General features: G+C 48.7%; 1 protein-coding gene across 4 annotated transcripts in view; it reads right to left on the reverse strand.

Annotated features, from left to right (window-relative positions):
• ANKRD28 (ankyrin repeat domain 28) overlaps positions 1 to 15,149 on the reverse strand; it is an 89,956-nt gene that overhangs the window by 37,718 nt on the left and 37,089 nt on the right. For all 4 annotated transcript variants that reach the window (XM_027769161.1, XM_027769162.1, XM_027769163.1 and 1 more), the window contains exons 5-8: positions 11,589 to 11,789; positions 9,900 to 9,987; positions 5,135 to 5,277; positions 3,506 to 3,718 (exon numbers count right to left, since the gene is read on the reverse strand). In XM_027769161.1, the coding sequence (XP_027624962.1) occupies positions 3,506 to 3,718; positions 5,135 to 5,277; positions 9,900 to 9,987; positions 11,589 to 11,789 (645 nt within the window). The remainder of the gene's footprint in view (positions 1 to 3,505; positions 3,719 to 5,134; positions 5,278 to 9,899; positions 9,988 to 11,588; positions 11,790 to 15,149) is intronic.

The following is a 15,149-nucleotide window of genomic DNA, read 5'->3' on the forward strand; positions in this document are numbered from 1 at the left end:
AAAAAGGAAGCCCCCAGGTCCAGGATTTGAACCACAGTTGGCCATGTGGGAGTCCAGCGTCCTTAACCACCACGCCAACTGCCGGCCCCTCACGAAGTAATTCTAAAGGAATCTCACAAACGAAGACAAAAGAAACCACAAGTGTGGTGACTTTTCTTCTGAGTTAGGTGATTTCTTTTCTTTCTTTTTAGGTTTTTGCCATGGGGCACGTGTGCTTGCCAGATAGCAACAGACAAAGACAGAGAATCCCCCCCGTGAGCATGGCCATGCCCCTGTCCCTTCTCCTCCACTCCCGTTCCAGGATTTTGGGTGTGCATGTGTGCACCTGGCATTATTTTCAAGCTGCTGGATTGGGGACCCGAACTGAAGTCGGACATGTGGGAGTCCAGCACCTTAACTACCATGCTACCTGCTGGCCCCCAGGTGATTTATTTTTCTTTCCTAAAATCTTTTAATTAATCAAGAACATAAACATAACCAACACAAAGGAGAGACTCTCCTGCAGCTCGCAGCCCCTCAGCCAGTTCTGCCTTTTCTTTTAATTTCTTTTAATTTACGAGAGATGGAGGGGGGGTGGGAGGGAAGGCGGAGAGAGAGGAGAGAGAAAGTAAGAAAGCATCCCCTCCGGGCAATGTCACAGAGCCCTCTCCCCGTCTCCCTTGTCAGGACTCTGGGTGCACGTGGACACGGGTGTCTCTCAAGCTGCCAGGTCCGGACTCGATGTGAGATCCAGCTGCCCTAACCAGCAGGCCAGGGCTAGCCCCAGTTCTCCCTTTCAAACCGTTCCCTGTATGGCATACTTTTAAAGTTAATATTTCACCTATAGTTTTGTTTTTTTAAAACAAATAAAAACAAAACAGACAAGTACCTATAATAAAAATGTGAATTTATAAAACACTGAAATTTGGAAGATGTAATTATAGTTACACACACAGCACTATGTTTCAAGGCACAGTTTATTTTTATTCTACTTTGTTAACTGCCAGAGGGATTGTGCACTTGCCAGAGAGACGGGGAAAAAGCCCAGCAGGGGCCGTGCCGCGGCCCTCCCCTGCACTTCTCCATCTCGCCGGGCTGGGCACGCTCGTGCACAGGGCCGCGCAGTTTTCAGGCTGCTATGGTCAGGAGTAAATGGCATGTGGCCACGTGGGTTCTGTCTGCCTTAACCACTAGGCTACGGGCCGCTCCAAGGTGCGGCTCAAACAGGACAGACAGGCTGCCTCACATCACTCTCCACTCTGCGCGAATGGAGAACGTCTGGCCCCGGGCTACGTAATTACCAGGTCTCACAGCTCGGAAGCAGCAGGCTCCTTTATTTTAGGCTGTGGTGGCATTACTCAATAGATTGACACTTTAACTTTCTACATGCGGAGCATAAAAACATTCTAAATATACAAAAGAAATACTCAGTTTATCAACTGAAAATTCTGCCTGAAAACACGTTAGGAGGGAAGAGGGCACAATTATGTCTTTCTCAACTAGAGAAACAATGTGGAGTTTTTTTTTTTTTTTTTTTTTTAAGAGAGATTTTTGCTATAGAATACACGCACTCACAGGAGAGACAGAAAGCGAGCTATCACCCCCCGGGGTGATGGCCATACCGCAATCCCTTCTCCTCCATTCTCCTCTTGGGATTTTGGGCACACACGCACATGTGCCCAGCGAGAGTTTTAAGCCTCCATGTCCAGGACTCAAACCACGGTTGACTGCGTGGGAGTCCAGTGGAGTAACCATTACCAATCTGCTGATTCTAAGATTTTTATTCTTAATCACCAAAAGTAATTTTAAAGTCAAGTTTTAAGGGAAAAAACAAAACAAAACAGAAAGACCTAAAAAAATCAAAAGGTGGTTTCATAGGTGACCAAAACTAGTAACAGTGAAAAAGTGACATACATTGGGACCAGCAGTTAGCGTAATGGCTAAGTCACTGGGCTCCCACATAGTCGACCGCAGTTCGAGTCCCGGACCTGGTGGCTTAAACTCACGCCAGGTGCGTGTGCGTGTGTGCCCAAGATCCCGAGAGGAGAATGGAGGAGAAGGGATTGCGGTGTGACCATCCCCCCTGGGGGGTGATTTCTCGCTTTCTGTCTCTCTGTCTCTCTCTGTCTCTCTGGCGAGCGCACGTGCCCTATAGCAAAAACCTCTCCAAAAAAAAAAAAAAAAAAAGTGACAGTTCGAACAGTACTTTTTAGGGTTAATTTTTAAACCTAGTGTTTGTGTACTTGGCTTAGAAGACCCAAATTTACCCTCGAGAACAGTGGGCAGGACAAGGTACACACATAAGTGAAGCAACCACGACAGCAAGGCTCACGTCTGAGCAGCTGTCAAGACCAGAGCCACCCTGCCTTTCCAAAAGTCATCCTCTCACCCGAGAAAACACTGAGAGATTGGATGATTACAAACGTAGGTTCACATTCCAACTTCCGGTCCTCTAAAACCTCATCAAGGACAGAAACACAGAGCCAACAGGGAGCAGGGAAAGACGAAGTAGGGAGAAAGAAAATGTGATCAAGAAAACAAGAAGTAGTGTTAAAACGAAAGTGGGGGAGGCCAGCAGAGGGCATAGTGCTTAAGGCGCCGGACTCCCACATGGCCGACCACAGTTCGAGTCCTGGCCTAGGGGCTTGAGACTCAGGTTGGGCACATGTGCATACACTCCTGGGAGGAGCATGAAGGAGAAGGGATTGCCGTGTGGCCATTCCCCCTGGGGCAGGGTGGGTGATTTCTCACGTTCCGTCTCTGTCTCTTTAGCAAGAGCGCATGCCCTATAGCAAAAAATCTCTCTGAAAAAAAGGAATTTTTTTCAACACTCGTTTACATATCACAAACAACTGTATATTCTTTATCACTTATCTACCCACTCACCCATTCGATTATTTTATGCTTCTAAAGATTAGCTGCACGGGGCCAGCAGGCGGTGTGAGCATCTGTGCTCTACAGTAAGTACTAATACATAAAATGAAGTAAATCATCAAAGGAAATTAGTAACAGACGACCCTGCGTCCCTTCTAAACAACTAGTGTTCCTATCGTAAGGCTGAGGGTCCACACTAGGTCAAGTTCGCTTCCTCCTGGAGGAAACGCACAGGTACCGGGGCGTCCCTGTCCTCAGTAGACCGCCGCGAGGATGCTGAGCAGGCCGTCACTACACAGCCCGGGGCCCCGCCGAGGAGAAAGCAGTGCCATCGTCACGAAGTGCCTGCACGGCCGCCGGTCGGCTGCTCAGACGGGGCCGTGCGGCCTTCCCCACCGCACAGCCCCGCACTCCGGAATGCCGTGGGAGCGGCTCTCTGCTTGAGAACCTCACACCCATGGCAACCGTGCAGACTTCCGTGGAACGCTTTCATTCAGTGTCATCGTCTTCTTAAGGTCTATGTGTGTTTCTATTTCTTAATTATTATTATTTAAAATTTGCCAGAGGGCTTGTGCAGTGACCGGAGAGACAGAAAAAAGGCAAAGCGACAAACTCCGTAGTCCCCGAGAGCAGATTCGGAACCGCTCCGTACCTTCGTGTTGACGTCGGCCCCGTTGCCAACTAGCAGCTCTAAGCACAGCGCTCCGTGTGTGGACGCGGCAGCGAAGTGCAAGGGGGTGAAGCCTTTCTCGTTCTTCTGATTGACGTTAGCACCACAGTCTATGAGCTCGTTCACCACAACGTCCTGTCCGTTATAGCAGGCCACGTGCAGGGCTGTGTTTCCGTAGGTGTTCGGCTCATTCATCTATTGGAAGGAGAACATGTTAATGCCGCAGTAATCTCGCTCATTATCATTACTGTTATTTTAGCAACCACGTAGTTGCAATCAAATTATTACAGTGCAAAACAAACAGGGATGAATACAAGCTTATAAAAGAATTACAGGCTTGTATTTTTTTTTTTTTGGAGAGGTTTTTGCCATAGGGCGTGTGCGCTCACCAGACAGACAGAGAGACATAGAGACAGAAAGCAAGAAATCACCCCCCAGAGGAGATGGCCATGCCACAATCCCTTCTCCTCCATTCTCCTCTCGGGATCTTAGGCACGCACACAAACGCCCCCGGTGTGAGTTTTAAGCCACCGGTTCCAGGATGCGAACCACGGTCGACTACGTGGGAGTCCAGCAACATAGCCATTACACTAACTGCTGGTTCCCAGGCTTGTATTTTTGAAGAGAGATTTTTGCTATCGGATACATGCACTTGCCAGAGAGAGAGAGAGAGAGAGAGAGAGAGTGAGAGTGAGAGAGAGCGAGCACGCCACGCCGAGTGTGCAAGTAAGAAATCACCCCCCAGGGGCGATGGCCACGCCGCAGTCCCTTCTCCTCCATTTTCCTCTCAGGATCTTGGGCATGCACACCCACACGCCTGGTGCACGTTTAAGCCACCAGGTCCGGGCCGCGAACCGCAGTCGACTACATGGGAGTCCAGCAACATAGCCATTACGCTGCCGATCCCAGAATTTCTGTCGTTTGAAGTCACATAGTCTGTGATACATGCTATGCCATCCCTAGGAAACAAGTAAGCCACAGAACTGGGGGTGCTGCGGCACGGAAAGGCCCAAAGGCAGGACCAGTAGAGTCCGCAGCCGCGCCACCATCCGGCCCCAGCCTCACGTCCTGATCGTGACCGAGCACAGGTCAGGGTCCTCAATGTCTGGGCTGTGGCCTGCCAGGCGCACCCTGAGAGCCGTTCCTCATACCTTGGGTCGTGTGTGTGTGTGTGTGTGTGTGTGTGTGTGTGTGTGTGTGTGTGGAGGTGGGCAGCCGGAGAACGAGGGGGGCTCTGCGTGGCGGCAGCCGGAGAACGAGGGGGCTCTGTCATCTGGCTCCTGTCGGACCAGCTCGCGGGAACGCCGATCTCACTGGACACTGACTGTGGTAGCCGTGGGAAGGGTAGCACGGTGGGCCGGGGTAGGGCGGATGGTGTGGCGTGCCTCAGGCATCTTGGCACCAACCCCTCCGTGGAGGTGGAGGACTGTCTCCTACGAGGCTGGACCCTGGTGCCTGAAGGTTAGGGACCCCTGCACAGATGAAGGCTAGAAGTCAAAAGCATCACTACACGTTGCTCCGTGGGCTGTCTCCTCAACCCGTGGCCCGGCCCTCGGCAGGAAGCGTGAACCGCTGGCTACTCTGCACTGCGCTGCCAGGCCATGCACCTACATCCACTCCGAGATCCAGCAGGTACTTCACGACGCTGATCATCCCGCTGGAGGCCGCGGCGTGCAGGGGCGTGTAGGCCTTCTTGTCCTTGCACGTCACCTCCGCGCCGTGTACCACGAGCAGCTTCACTACCTCAATGTGACCTGGAGAGGAGAGAGGTGAGCACACGGAGACCAGTAAACGTGGTTCTGAGTATCTGTGAACAAAGTCAAAAATGCAAATTAAGTAGTAACGCACAAATCACCCCTAAGTCATGTTATAACTTGAGAGGACGGAGGAAAAAAAGAAGAATTCAGGCTATTTCTGATAATGCTGATAATAGAAAATAATTTTTAAGCAACACTCTTGAATTTTTTTAATGCAATGATAACCCTGCAATCTATCATCTTCCTTTTGCCTAGATCTTCTAGTTTTCTCCCCCAGGGCCATATTCTTACATTCTGCAGATAGTTTTGTGTGTCTATAAAAACACTGCATTTCTTTAACTCGTTGGAATCATCTTCTCCTTGGGAAGTGGAGTGACGTCGGCTTGTTTCTGAGAAATGCTAGGTCTTTAGAGCACACAGCCAAACACTCCCACTTTCAAATGATCTCTGCAGGGGTCCCTGACCGACACACTGTCAGTAGGCTGCACAGCCTTACGGCACTCAGGCAGGCTAAGGGGACTCTGGGCTCTGGCTAGCAGCCACCCCCCACCTCTCAGTGGCGTCGGCAATTCGAGTTCATGTCTCATTTAAACCAGAGTAGAACGGCAAAAGGGCTCTGTCCTCACTCCAAGGCCTAGATGCACGCAGCCGACGTCTCCCTAACAAGGCAGCTCACTGCCCGCAGGGACAGACTGGAGAGCCCGTCAGGAAGCGGATGCCCTGGCCCACAGCGAGGTCACTTAGCTGGGCCGGGCTGCTGGAACCATACAGAGGCCAGGAAGGGGCTAAGTGCTGGGAAGGCCAGAGAGCCACCATTCTCCTTTCAGGACTCTTGGTTCTGACTGGTTACCTAGTGCTTGCACCTCTGCGGGTCCTCCCACATCCAAGTCCCTGTTCAGGAGGTTCCTTCCTGTGTGATGTGGCGCTTTCTGCCAAATGCCCCATTGGTCACTGGTTCTCTGCCCTAACCAACCCAGGCACCTCTATTCCCTAGAACTGAAATCTATAAATCCTATCTAATAACCATATAATGCCATGCAATGTTTCTTAAAATGGAATAATTCATTAACTATTTAGTTACTTTTTTGTATTAACTTGAGTTTATACCTTCAAAGGCAAAGATTATATGTTCTACTTCTTGGTCTATTTCATTGGGCCAAGAGCAATGTTACATATAAAATAGGCATACAATAAGTACTTGTTACACTGGAGTCGGCAGGTGGATGGGTGGTTAAGGGTGCTGGACTCCCGTGTGGCTGACAGTGGTTCGAGTCCTGGACCTGGCAGTTTGCTTTTTTACTTTCCTTCTCTCTCTACTCTGTCCCTCTCTGGTCAAATTAAAATAAATAAATACATACATAAAATAACTCTTAAAAAAAAAACTTGTTATGTTAAATAAATTACTAGTGATACCACTAAAAAATTACTGATGGAGAACGAGCATATAAAGTTAGTAAACTATAATCGTAATGGGGCCGTACCAGGGAGTTCACCCCCTCAACAAAGCCAAGCCCAATACTAGCAGATGCATCAAGGGTCAGGCAGGTTTATTATGATAATATGTAAACTATCAATTAAAGTGTAATTTTTAAGTCCCCCTCCATCTCAATAAGAAAAGGAAATTGTACCATTGTGTTTCTAGGAAAAAAACAAAAATGGTATTTATCAAATCGTAAGGTGCCAGATGAAATGTGACTACAGTGAGAGACCCTCCCTGTTAAGTCATCCTCCGAGCCATGGTTCTGAAAAGACAGATATTTGGGTTCATCATCCTGCAGTGACCATGGGGACTTACAACACCCAGAAGGCTCACATGTGTATACAACCTATCAAACTGGGAGAAGGCATATTAATTAACAACCGAAAGAAACTAATGTCTCACGGGGTTTAAAACTAGAAGGCAAATACACAAACACGCTGAAGGAGCTGTTCAAAACCAATACACCATCCTAAGCAAACGGTGCAGCTCAGGTTACTTGTGTGAGTGAACAAGTGGGTCCCAGGAAGTACTAAGGTGTCTGAATACCAATAAAGACATATTCCATTTTTATTAATTTTAAAATATTTATTTAATTTTATTTTATATTATTGTTTTAAAATTTGCTATAGGGCACATACATTCACGAAAGTGGGAGAGAGGGAGAGAGAGAGGGAGAATGAGAAAGTAAGCGCCAGGTCTGGGACTAGAACCGCAGTTAGCATGTGGGAGTCTAGCTCTTCAACCACACCATTGGCAGGCCCCAAAGCCATATTTTACTTTTAATTGCTTATTTTTTGAGAGAAATGTCTGCCATATGGTGTGTGCTCACCGAAGAGACGTAGAAAGAGAAAGTGAGAAGTCACCCCGGGGGTTATGGGCACGAAGCAGTCCCTTCTCCACTCCCCTCTGGGGATTTTGGCCATGCATGCATACGCTGCTGTGTCTGGGACTCGAACTGCATTCAGTCTCAAGCCACTAGTCAAGGACTTGGTGGGTATTTATATCTAGTTTCATATAAAGAAGTCATTCAAAAAGTTTATTCATAATACAGATAATACTCATTTTCCATACATTTTTTCAAGACTCCCCATTAATTCATATATGCACATGTATATACATGTATATAATGTACACACACCTATATGTGTGTATCTATATACACATGCACATATGTATATAAACACATGTACAGTACATATACACACGTGTATATTTACAGGCATATAAACATATACATGCACACACACATACATATTCCTTTTGCATTTATTTGACAAGGTTATACAGTTTGTAAATGAATAACCCTCCATTAAATCCTCACTCCATTTTCATGTTGCCGTTTTGATGGAGCTTTGCTGTGGTGACCTCCTGCCTCAACCCCCCACTGGGAGTACAGGTGCATGGCACTATGCCTGGCTCTTTGTTGTTGTTGTTAAAAAAAAAAAAAAAAAAAAAAGGGTCTCATTACATTGCCCAAGCCAGCCTTGACCTTGAGATCCTTCTGCCTCAACCTCCTAAGCTGCTGGAATTACAGGCACCTCCCACGGCCAGGCTTTTCCATCTAACCAGGAGTCGAACTCAGGCTCCCATGCAGCCCGGCTGTGGACCACAGATCTCACAGGGCTCGGGCTCCCATGTGGGCAGGCTGTGGACCACAGATCTCCCAGGGCTCGGGCTCCCACGTGGCCAGCTGTGGACCACAGATCTCACAGGGCTCGGGCTCCCATGGGGGCCAGCTGTGGACCACAGATCTCACAGGGCTCGGGCTCCCATGGGGGCCAGCTGTGGACCACAGCATCTCCCAGGGCTCGGGCTCCAGTCCATTATCTGTGAGTGAGAGACAGGGCAGGGAGGGGCCGGGTCAGCCACGCCGGCAGTAAGAGTGACTAGCTAGATGGATGCCTCTGTAAGCAGTGTGTGGACCACAGATCTCACAGGGCTCGGGCTCCCACATGGCCAGCTGTGGACCACAGATCTCACAGGGCTCGGGCTCCCATGGGGACCAGCTGTGGACCACAGCATCTCCCAGGGCTCGGGCTCCAGTCCATTATCTGTGAGTGAGAGACAGGGCAGGGAGGGGCCGGGTCAGCCACGCCGGCAGTAAGAGTGACTAGCTAGATGGATGCCTCTGTAAGCAGTGAGTGTGACCCGTAAATCATGGGACCATGACAGTATCACACAAAGATGGGTCAGTTCACAGAAGATGGGTTAGTGTACGAGAATTTTCCTAGCCAGAGCAGCCAAAATAGCAGGAGCAGAATTATAACGTTTGGTAGGAAGAGAAAAAGCCCCAAACTTCATGGCTCCGAAGGGGAGAGTTCTTTTCACTCTCTTACTTTCAAGTTTTCAAGAAACCTGAGAAACAAATACACAACCTGCGCTCTGCAGGGCCCCCGGCCCCAGCCTGACCGGAGCTTAAAGATGCACTGCATTTGCGTTCGCAGGGTCTCAGGAGCCACCGGCCAGAGCTAGCCCGCTGCCTCCTGCAATTGCATTTTAGCATGTCCTGGAACAAGCCAGGCTGCCTGCGTGGCTCCAGGTACCTCCAGGACCCTCCAGGACCAAGCCACACCTCGGTCAGTGCTCTGGTCACAGACCTCAACAGGTTCTGGGTGGTCATGGATCTCAGCTACTCAGCTACTGACTGCAACTCTGCAGACCTCTGGGATTTTTCAAGAACTGGTCATGGTATATCATCTCATAGCAGAAAAGCCTGGGTTTCTAAGTCTCAGTTTCTGTGAAATTACTGTTAAAGGAATCATATTTAACTCAATGCCAGGCCCAAAATAACAAGCTTCCTAATACATTTCCCTAACCTCTACCTTAGTATGCCCATAAAAACAAGAATAGGCATGAAAATAGGCTTGCAGGTATTAAACACCAATTTTAAATGACCTATGGCAGGCTTGCATCTGGGCGGTCTTTTCCTTGGAAGGCAAACAGAATGAAGGTCACAGAGCTTCCAGAGAAGCTGTGGCAAACCCACCACGCAAACAGGTCACTTCCACCGGGCGACAGATTCAGACTCAGGGTAAGTTCTCACTGCGCTGAAAGACACGTGCTATGCGAACGGCAAACACTAACATGCACGGCTTTCCCCGAATCCCCAATGTTGAAAAGCAAATGTGACGGTACGTACCCATATACGCCGCCCAGTGGATAGCGCGCCGGTCTTTCTTATCGAAAGCATTAATATTGGCACCTCTTGACAAGAGCAGTTTGACCATCTGCAACAGAGTGACGTTTCATCAAAACCCAGACGCTATCATTTGTTCCTAAACAGCATCTGTCATGGCTACTCTTCACTTTCTTTGGCAATAAACTTCTGAATCTGAACACGAGGGAAGAGGCAGACTAAATGCCAACAGCTGTACAACAACGGGACGAGACGTGCGGGCTTGCTGTGGGTGGCACTGAAGTCAAGCATCGGGCTTTCTTGTTTCAAATTTTATTTTGTAATTTTTAATTTACATTTAACTGTTGCACGTCTTTGTGGCGCACAATTTAGTTTTCAAAGTACGCACACGGTATGTGATAATCAAACAGAGAATATTACCATACATATAATTTTCAACAAAGAGCCCTTCGCTCTCGTGTCTGTTAAATGCTTTTTTCCTGAGCCTCTTCCACCGCCTCCCCCACCACGCCACCATCCACACAGACTCTGGTACCGGCACTTGGCCTCTCTACTATTCCCCTCAGAATCTTTCCACTTGTCCCGTGGACTGCAGACGCTGGACATATCTTGAGCAGGGACATACAATGTTTGCCTTTCATAGTCTGGCTTATTTCACTTAGCATTGAGTCTTCTGTCTTGTGTTTACGGCTTGGTAGTGTTCCATAGCGTCTGTGTCACATCATTTCAGGCCAGGTATCAGCTGCTGGGCACTCAGATGGACCCGCTTTAGCAATTGTGAATAATGTTGCAATAAACACGGATGGGAGTGTCTTTCTAATTGTGTGCCTGTCCTTCGGTAAATATACTTCTAACTGCATTTCATTCTTCCCTAAGTCTTCTGTGTGCACACAAACCCACCCTTTTCTATTAAAAGGAAACCTAGTAGGAACCAGCAGTTGCGTAATGGCTATAATGCTGGACTCCCATGTAGCTGACCGTGGTTCAAGTCCCGGACCCAGTGGCTTAAACTCATGTCTGGCACGTGTGCGTGCGTGCGTGTGTGCCCAAGATCCTGAGGGGAGAATGGAGGAGAAGGGATTGCAGCGTGGCCATGCCCCCGGGGGGTGATTTCTCGCTTTCTGTCTCTGTCTTTCTGGTGAATGCATGTGCCCTACAACAAAAACCTCTCACAAAAAAATAAGTAAATAAAATGAAAAAGGAAACCTAGCATATACAGGCAATGCTTGCATGGGAGATAATTCCATACTAATTCTCTTAGATTGGCTTCTTTTGGTGGCTCTTGCCACTGAGGAATTCTCCAGGCTGAATGTGGACAACGAACTATAAGGACACGTGCTTTCCAAGCCCTGTCCCTTCTGATACCGTCCTTCTGTGAAGACAATGCCACTGCTCGCCTTCCCAGAGGATCACTTCCCACAGGGCCGCTGTGTTGGCTGGAAGCACTCTGTGCCAGACTATGAGAGTCAAGCCAGGGCCAGCATCGACCGGGTAAGTAAATTTCTAAACTCGACAAACTTGTGTCATGAAAAAGGCCTGAGAATTTGCTCAAGTGAAATTAGACAAGGTGAGCAGGACCATCAGTATTTCTGCTCTTACTAGGAACTAGTGAACGCCAACAAAAAGGCAAGTTCCTCAGTAACCGGAAGGTGGGAGGTAAAGAGAGCCTCCTGCCTACGGGCCGCCACCTACCTCGCCATGGCCACTGAAAGCCGCGTGGTGCAGTGCGGTCCTGCCCGCTCGGTCGGACACGTTCACGTTGCTGAGCAGGGGCACCAGGGCTTCCGCACACTTCACAGCTTTGTTGGCCGCAGCCACGTGCAAAGGGGTTTGCCAGTTTTTGTCTCGGGCATTAACATCGGCAGAATGCTTCAGAAGTAACTGAACCGCCTCCTAAAAAGAATCGCTTCCTAAAACATATAAAGAAAAAATGATAAAGACAAATGAGTCAAGTTTTAGAAATTATATATGTATTTACACACACGCAGACACACACACACATGAAAAGTAAATTTCCAAAGAAAAGTACTCTCATGGAACGTGCTATGAAAAAGTAGCAATTTACCCAAGAGAAAAAGGTATTTTGAACTTAAGGGCAGCTTTCAGAGCCATTTAATATGCAGGATAAAACATTCTCTTTTCATATCCCTCATTAAACACGTAACGATCTGTATCAAAACGCAAGACAAACTGACATATTCTTAAAAACATCCATTTCTTGGTTGTACTTTGAAGCTTTACTTTTTCTCTTTACCCGTGACAGTGTACATGTGTGCACCAACAAGAAAGAGGCAAGCACCCTCTGCAGGGTCCTCACGCCATGACCCCGTCCGCCAGCCCATCGGGTCCTGGCCCCGCACACGTGCCTGCGGTGTTTCAGGCTGCCTGGGCTGAGAGCCAAGCTGTGGCCGCCACGTGCAGTCCAGTGTGCTACTGCTCCACCTGGAGCCAGCCTCGCCAACATCATAAGAGTTCTTTGCCACTGAATATATAAAATTTGAAAACATACTATTTCCCAAATTATTATTATATTATTCTGCTCTACTTTGCAAAACAGAAACACCTCTGGGGCCAGCAGGTGGTGTAGTGGTGAAGGTGCTAGACTCCCACATGGCTGACCATGGCTCAAGTCCCAGACCTGGCAGCCTGAAAACCACACCAGGTGCATGAGTGTGCATGCCCACAACCCCAGGAGAAGGGGCTGCAACACGGCCATTGCCATGGGCTGGGGGTATGGGGAGCAATTTCTCACGTTCTCTCTCTCTGTTTCTGTGTCTCTCAGGCAAGTGCACACGCCATATCACAAAAACCTAAAAGAGAACAAAACAAACAAGTTTCTAGGAACGGGACCAACAAATGGCATAACAATAATGTTGCTGTATTCCACAGTCAACCACAGTTCAAGTGCTGGACCCGGCGGTTTGAAACTCATGCCAGATGCGTGTGCATTCATGCCCAAAATCCTACGAGGAGGGTAGAGGAGAAGGGACTGCAGCACGGCCATCCTCCCCACTGGCAGGTAACTTCTCTCTCTGTCTCTCCATCATTCCAGCGAGTATCCATAGCAAAACTCTCTCTCAAAGAAAAGAAAGTCTCTAGGATCTAGTTCACTAAAAGAAAGAGGATATAAAAGGTCTTTGCTGTCATGCTATCTAGAGAGGACAGTGCTAAGGCAACTAAAAGTTTACAGTGCAAAGGGATTTACCCCCCAGAAGCTCATGGAAAACCTCACAATACCACATCTATAAATAGGACTCATGTCAAAATTCCAGGAATTTGGCATGCCATCAAAACATTAAGCAAAAAGAAAAAAAGCAAGCAGCAATATAAGAAAATCTACATCTAGAAAAATGTTCTCTTTTTAATGATAAAACCTGTCTTTGGTAGACAAATGCCAAATCCATAGCTTTTTAGGCTTCTGAAATAAGTGCTCAGAGGTCAGTCCACAGCATGGTGGTTAAGGCCGCGGAGGCCCACTGGAGCATGAGCATGCACGCTGCGCGTCCCGGGTGGGGATAGAGAAGGACGGCGGCGGCCCGTGCCACACATGTGTGCTTTCTCACTTCCCGGTCTCTCTGGCAAGCACAGATGCCCTTTGAAAGAGGGGAGTAATCAGAAACGTTCGGAATGTGAGGAGCAGCACCAATATTTAACAGGGCTGACAGAAGACTGGCAAGGTACGTAGTAACCAACCGATCAACCTGTCAATGGAGTCAGCCGGCTCATCAAAGATGACTGGCCTGCAACTCCATTTAGTATTTCCTGAGAGACGGGCAGACCACGGGGTAGCTACAAGCTGCTGATGCCGCTTAGCGACGAGAAGGAAGGCGCCAGGAAGGCACGTAACGCGGATGTCCTAATGCTATGTTGAACAGGACCTGTCAAGACACAAGCCTGCACACGAAAGGATGCCACTGCCACAGAACCTGAGCACAGGGACCCGCTGTGGTAAGGGAGGTCGTTCACATCCTGATTGGGGTACCTGTCAAAACCCAAGTGTTCATAAGAACTTGTCCATTTTATTGTAAACTGCATCCAGTTAAAAAGGAATGTAGAAATATATATAGAGAAATACTTACTCAAGACTCTGTAAAAACAAGGCACTATCAGGATCCCGTCCCTCTGCTGACAAGGGAATATTGTGGCGGGGTAGACTAAGACTGCCTTGAGAATTAGTAGATGCAGTAGTGGATGCGCTGATGTAAATGAAATGAAAACTGGGCAGACACAGCAGAGACGCTAGCCTTGCCTTCGTCACTCCAATTTGCAATGTAAAACTAGAGCTTCTGGAGAGTTCGGGGAGAACTCATGCCCACTGGCAAGAAGAGCAAAAGCAAACGGTTCTCGTATTTCACTAAAGAACAGTGAGTCCAGTTCACGGGAGGTGATGGTAGGTAACATGGCACCTAAGGGGGCTATACACACTGATTTACGACTCTGACTCCAGAGATCAAGGTCTGCACCCTGCGTACACTACTCGCTACTCGGAGTAATACAAGGCAGCCCAGGAGAGCAGGGAAGGCTGCAGAGAGCAGGTGCGTCTTTACAGCGTACAAGCCAAAGGCCCCATGTCCCGTCGCAGCGTAAGTGGGGTGTGGTGACTTCACAAACCACTAATGCCACGTCACCCCAACTCCCACTGCTCTGTTCTTAGAAGGTGTAAGGAATGTGTTGTGCACTGGTGAAAAAAAGGAAAAAGCCAAGTAGAGACCGCACAGCATTGGCTTAAGTAACAGCTAATTGTACTTAAAAGGCTTTCTTAATATCCGGGAGTCGGTCTAGAAGAGACCCCACCGCAGCAGCTCTCTGGGAGTCTGCCTTGTAAGCAGTTCTCCCCACCGACCTGAGGGCAGGCACAGAAGAGCTGACACATTTGGGAATGAACACAGACAGGTGTCCGGATGGACCACTGCTGATCTCTCGTGTGATAACACAGATAGGTTCGCTCATCTTGACCGAACTAATCCCTGGTTAGGTTTAAAAATAGTGTGTATACTCTCCAGAGGAAGCTACGGCACGCCACGGCCCCTTAAAACATGAAAGAACCACCCAGCAGGAACAAAACACCCACACGCACACACTGACCCCGCTCCTCAGCCGCACACACTGACCCCGCTCCTCAGCCGCGGACCGTGTGCCACGCTTCAGAACGGCGGTCAGGGCTCGGCGTGGGGAAGACAGGCGGCAGTCAGTGGCTGAGGCACGTGGAAGCCATGCTGCTGAGGGTGGGGCGGGGTCTCTCAGCCCAGGCGG

This window comes from Tupaia chinensis, unplaced genomic scaffold, assembly GCF_000334495.1.
Source record: "Tupaia chinensis unplaced genomic scaffold, TupChi_1.0 Scaffold148822_2, whole genome shotgun sequence".
In the NCBI taxonomy this organism is placed as follows: Eukaryota; Metazoa; Chordata; class Mammalia; order Scandentia; family Tupaiidae; genus Tupaia; species Tupaia belangeri.